Raw genomic sequence first — 5,687 nt, 5'->3', positions numbered from 1 at the left:
TTGTGTCAGCCAGAGAGATCCAGCAGCTGCGGTTTGTTCCATTTCCTACATGGTTCCCAGCTGCTCGGGATCCCAGAGCCGGTGCGAGGTTCTACACAGTAGTCCAGGAGGACATCTACGAGGCACTGGTTCGCTCTCAGGCACAGTTCAGGGAGCACAGAGTGATAGACCTAGAGATATTGGGGAACGTGGTTGGAGCAGACATTCGTCAGTATTTCACCTACCTCCACGGACTTCCAGAGTTACTAGCACTCCCCGGCACTTACTGTGAGCAGTGGGTCAGAGAGTTCTACGCGTCAGTGTGGGTTTCTCCAGATCACAGTTATATCCACTACGCACTGGCGGGGACAGACTACAGAGTGACAGCTCAGAGGGCTAGAGAGGTGCTTGGACTGCGAGCCTCTCCCACCAGGATTCACCAGCTGTGCTACGGGAACGTGGATCCCCCTCGTCGTCCTCACGGTGGTGAGATACCACCGGTTGACTTCGTGGCTCCCTGTTTCCGTCCACCTTTTGGGGAGGGCTCCAGCAGGACAGTAGGAGATTTGACACGCCCAGCTAGGATCCTCGACTTTATGTTGAGGAAGACTCTTCTCCCCAGGACAGGCTACAGCGACGGCTTCACTCGTATCCAGCAGTGGCTCGTCGCTCACCTCATCTCCCAGACACAGTTTGATTTGTGGGATCTGATTGTCTCAGAGATAGTGGACACCATCTCAGAGAGCTTCAGGGGCCGGCATCAGTTGCCCTACGCACATTGGATCACCTTGCTTATACTTCGTGCTAGGCCACTGCCCCTGCCAGCTCACTTGCAGAGGGAGTTGACAGAGTCAGACACCGTCTTCCCCCACTACGACCCCAGACAGATGTTGAGAGCACACCACGACCTTCGCACTGCACCTCCTCCTCGTGCACCACGCGGACCGGTGCCCCCACCTTCTCCTAGGGGCACCCGCAGTTCAGCAGCAGTTCTAGAGACAGAGGAGCAACAGGATATAGCCATTAGGGCTTTCGCAGATGCAGAGGCAGAGGGAGAGTTTGACTTCGCCTCACACAGTTCTGATGATGACTATCAGCCGCCAGTGACAGATCTCCCTCCCAGAGCACACGACCACGAGGCAGGCGGGTCTTCGAGTGCTTCAGACCCCGCCCTGCTTGCTATCTTAGAGGGGATGAGGGTAGACCAGCGCCGCGCAGCTGAGGAGCAGGCGAGGCGAGACAGGGATCAGGCTGCCATCAATGCAGCCATGCAGGCCAGGCAGGATGAGCTCCAGCGTCAGCTTCTCACCTTTCAGGAGCAGCAGCTTGCCTTCCAGGCCCAGCAGACAGCGATGATGGCCGCTCTCATGGCCGCCTCAGGGATCCAGCTACCGCAGATTCAGCTCCCAGGCACGTCGACTGTCAGGCCGCCTACTCCGGCGCCCCAGACTCAGAGCCCGTCTCAGCAGCCTCTCCCGCTACCAGCTCAGAGTCAGCCGTTTTTGACGCCACAGCACCAGGTCTCTCAGGGTGCTATCTCCTCAGGCTTTGAGCAGGTACCTCAGTTTACTCCTCTCCACTCAGGCTTCACTCCTCAGTCAGCGTCAGCGTCACAGCTTGTGTGGGACTCGCAGACAGATCCGCACCTCAGCTTCACCTACAGTGCTCTGACTGGTGACCCTATGCCTCCTCCTCTGCAGGCCCCTGCAGTCTTTACGGTGCCAGTTACCACTATAGAGCTTCTGTCGTCGTCTGTAGCGTCGTCCGAGCAGCTTGCACCGTCTTCTACAGTACCAGAGACGACAGCTACCGCGACCGAGCCCGTGCCTGCTTCGTCAGCCGGACTCGAGCAGCCAGCACAGCCTGTGACAGCTCCAGAGCAGACCCGGACCGCTTCACCAGCTCCTGCAGCTTCAGAGGGCCACTCCACCTCCTCTGTCTCGACGGCAGACAGTTCAGATGATGTAGCTCGCTTCGTGGCCGTACCGAGGGACTCCACTGCTCCGCCTCCTCCACCGACTTCTTAGGTTTTTGGCGCTTGATGCCAAAGGGGGAGAGAGTGCGTATGAGAGTTAGGAGTTAGGGGGAGCTAGAGAGGGTGTTTAGGAGTTTATTCTTTTGAGATACCTTTTTATGTGTGCTACTTTATATCATGCATCACGTTTACTTTCATGCATTGCACTTGTGTGAGATACTTTGGTTGTGAGACATGACTTGTGCTTAATGTGATATCTTAATGTCATGTGTTTTGGCTCATATTACCTTTGCTTCCGCGTTGTACTCCGATGTACTTGTGAGCCTTATGTTTATATCCTGTCGTATATCTCTCACATATTTGGATGCAGGATATTGGACTTGGTTGATATAAGCATGACTAATCCCGTTGTTCTTATTGCAACATGCTTATTGAAACCAAGTCACTTTAAAAACCTCAACTCTTTTCATACTCGAGGTTGTCATCAATCACCAAAAAGGGGGAGATTGAAAGAGCATCTAGGCCCCTAAGTGATTTCGGTGATTAATGACATTATTGGTTACTATGACTAACGTGTGTTTTGCAGAGGCAAAGTCATAGGTAAGGTCATGGTAAATAGGTACTCGATGGACAGGGACGTACATGCCTACTTAATAGTGGAAATCGTTTCGGTTTTCAAAGGATGGATGGACATCGTCAAGACTAGACTAGGTCTAAGTGCCATATGGTGAAGAAGGGCACTTAGAGTAGTTTAGGACTTTGTTTTCCTTTGACCGTACTATTAAGAGGGGCTTTGATCTAGTAGCTTGACTTAGGCAAGGCTTTAGGTTTAGGTGTGGTGCACACTTGGTAAACCTAACACTAGGCAGCTCAGAGATAGTCCTTAGATCGAGAGGAACCAACTTCGTTTTGGAGCGATCGCGTTTCGACGAAGTTTGGGTGCTCAAAGGGGCACCAGACGCTGCACCGGACGCTCTGTGAGTGCGTCCGGTGAGGTCCTTAGCCGTTGGAACAGTGTGGTGCTTAGGGTTAGGCACCGGACGCTAGCACCGGACGCACCGGGCAGCGTCCGGTCCCATATCCAGGGAGGTTGCAAGCCTTCCCTGAGCACCGGACGCTAGCACCGGACGCAACGGGTAGCGTCCGGTCCCATGCGCAGGGAGCTTGTAAAGTTCCCCCGAGCACCGGACGCTGGGAGTTAGCGTCCGGTGACCTGTCAGAGAGAAGTACAGGTAGCCGTTGTGAAGCACCGGACGCTCGGTGCAGTGCGTCCGGTGCAACATAATGTGCGTCCGGTGACCCCGTTTTCAGTGGAAAACGGTTGGCCGACCTTTGGACTTCGTGGATAGTATTTATACCTCTCCACCTCGTCCATGAGAGCTCTCTTGCCCATTTGAACATCAGAGAAACTTGTTGTGGAGCAAGAGAGTTGCAAGAGCCTAGAGAGGATTGAAGTTTGAGTGATTTCTTGAGAGAATCCTTCTCTAGTGAGTTCCAAGAGTCAAGTGTGCATCCACCACTCTCTAGAGCCTTGTTTGGGTCAAGTGAGAGTTCTTTGCTTGTTACTCTTGGTGATCGCCATCACCTAGACGGTTCGGTGGTGATTGGAGGCACGAAGACCGCCCGGAGTTCTTGTGGGTGGCTCGTATCAAGCTTGTGAGCGGTTTTGGGCGATTCACCGCGACGGAGTGTCGAAGAATCAGCCCGTAGAGAGCACTTGGTCCTTGCGCGGACCAAGGGGGAGCAAGACCCTTGCATGGGTGCTCCAACGAGGACTAGTGGAGAGTGGTGACTCTCCGATACCTCGGCAAAACATCGCCGAGCATTTTCTTCCACTACTTCTTTACTTTCTAGCATTTACTTTGTGCTTTTACATTCTTAGAATTGCCATGCTAGAATAGGATTGGAACTAGGTTGCAAAACTTTTTATCCGGTAGCTCTCTAGGTCACACTAGGCACAAAGGGGTTGAATTGGAGCTTATAGGTTGCTTAAATTTTTAGAGAAGCCCAATTCACCTCCCCTCTTGGGCATCTTGATCCTTTCAATAATCTTTCATGTTTTTGTCCTAAGTGAACACAATACCCAACAACTCCTTCAGAAACTATGGTGATCCATGATCCATACATAATAGTTCATCCATACTCATTTTCTGTGGCTTCTATATACATGATGTTGCACACACCATCAGAAGAAAAGGAGAAGCTCAGAATCAAGTCAACAATTGGGATATATAGGAGAGGATCATAGCAAGAGGTAATAATAGGCACACATATGATTACATAAAGATAGCAGAGTAGTCGAATAACCACACCATGATACCACACTTCACACTGCTGGAAACAAATGATCCCACTATTTGGCCTAGCGCCTGGCTAGGGCAATGGCGGAGAGTAATATCAGCAGTATCAGCATAACCATGGCTCCGAACGAACCAATGAGGGATCCAGAGATACGCTCGCAGAATGAGTCGAACTGCTGGCAGATGGCAAGCCAGTTTGCCCTGACATTGCCTTTGTGTGCTAAGTACACAATAGCCGCTGCTGCAGATGCTCCCGCAGTCACCAATGCTAGCATTGCCTTCAAAAGTATCAACAAGAAAACAGATAACCAATTAACCGATATACTTGCTGGCACTTTTCAACACACTTTCATGCAAAAAGAGTTAATTGAATAACCACACATGCTTTCATGCAGCATTATTTTCTTTGAATTGTAAAAAAGAGTTAATTAGTCTTACCGCGTCAAGAAAGATCAAGAGCAGCCTGCTGTATTTAGCCCTGCTCCTGATGATGTGCACTATAGATAGTGGGAGCGAAAGGATGAGGTAGGCGCAGACAATAGAATTTGCCACGACAAAGAACCTGCAGTCGATCAACAAATGAACAAATTGAAACAGTTGGAGCATCAGATGCTCATATATATGTTCGGTCGTTAACTGAAAGTGTTTGTTTCTACCAAATTGAGTTGCTGACTGAGGTTAGCTTACGTGAGAGTAGGGAGATCACTGTACTGCGCCTTGAAGCGGATGAACTGTGTGAAGAAAGGCAGCGTCTCGTTGGTGGTGCCCATTGCAATGGCACTAGCAAGGGTGCCGATGATGGCAATGAAGCGAAGTATAAGATCAAGCACGGACACTCCTTTACTGACACCACCCCTGCCCAGGGGCGCCGCCTTCGAGGTCTCGCCATGCTCGCTGGATCCTTTCATTGTTAACGCTCTCTCTATACAGGTCTCACCTTGATATGGAACCTGATTGATCAGAGCACACAGTCCATCTTCCCACATTTATATGCATTCTGAACTGCGCGAAGTGCAGTGGAAATGGATTAGGTCAGCTCTCTTGATGCCAGGGCAGGTGGCCGTACAGGATGTCTATGTTCTGTGAGAACTCCCAGGTGCATTTCGGTTGACACCTACTCTACTTGCTCCATATGGGACTGGTCGCTTGGTTCGTGAAGAGTTTTTGGTCTCTTTATAGCCGTGGACTTCCGCTGAGCACTACTATAGGGGATTGGCATATGTCATTGCTAGTTGTCCTAATATGATGGAGGCTTCAACTAAACACTTGTTAGCTCATTCCTACTCCAGAAGCAATGCGACATTCACCTTTATGTCAGCTCATGAGATCTGGGGTTATCTGTTTTGCACAGACGAACGCGAGTTGGTGAACTGTTTCGTGCCCGTCAAGCTTGAAGAACCATGCATATAGGCTATACGGACCTGGAATAACTG

General features: G+C 50.8%; 1 protein-coding gene across 1 annotated transcript; it reads right to left on the bottom strand.

Annotated features, from left to right (window-relative positions):
• LOC8065532 (casparian strip membrane protein 3) lies at window positions 4,167-5,210 on the bottom strand. The gene is made up of 3 exons (XM_002436714.2): window positions 4,942-5,210; window positions 4,693-4,816; window positions 4,167-4,532 (listed from the first exon to the last, which is right to left on the bottom strand). Exons 1-3 carry the CDS (start codon window positions 5,160-5,162, stop codon window positions 4,317-4,319), a joined length of 561 nt encoding a protein of 186 aa, XP_002436759.1. The 5' UTR covers window positions 5,163-5,210; the 3' UTR covers window positions 4,167-4,316.

This window comes from Sorghum bicolor, chromosome 10 (genome assembly GCF_000003195.3).
Source record: "Sorghum bicolor cultivar BTx623 chromosome 10, Sorghum_bicolor_NCBIv3, whole genome shotgun sequence".
NCBI classification, from domain to species: domain Eukaryota; kingdom Viridiplantae; phylum Streptophyta; class Magnoliopsida; order Poales; family Poaceae; genus Sorghum; species Sorghum bicolor.
Note: the sequence above shows the minus strand (reverse complement) of the source record. Positions and strands in the feature narration are given on the sequence as shown.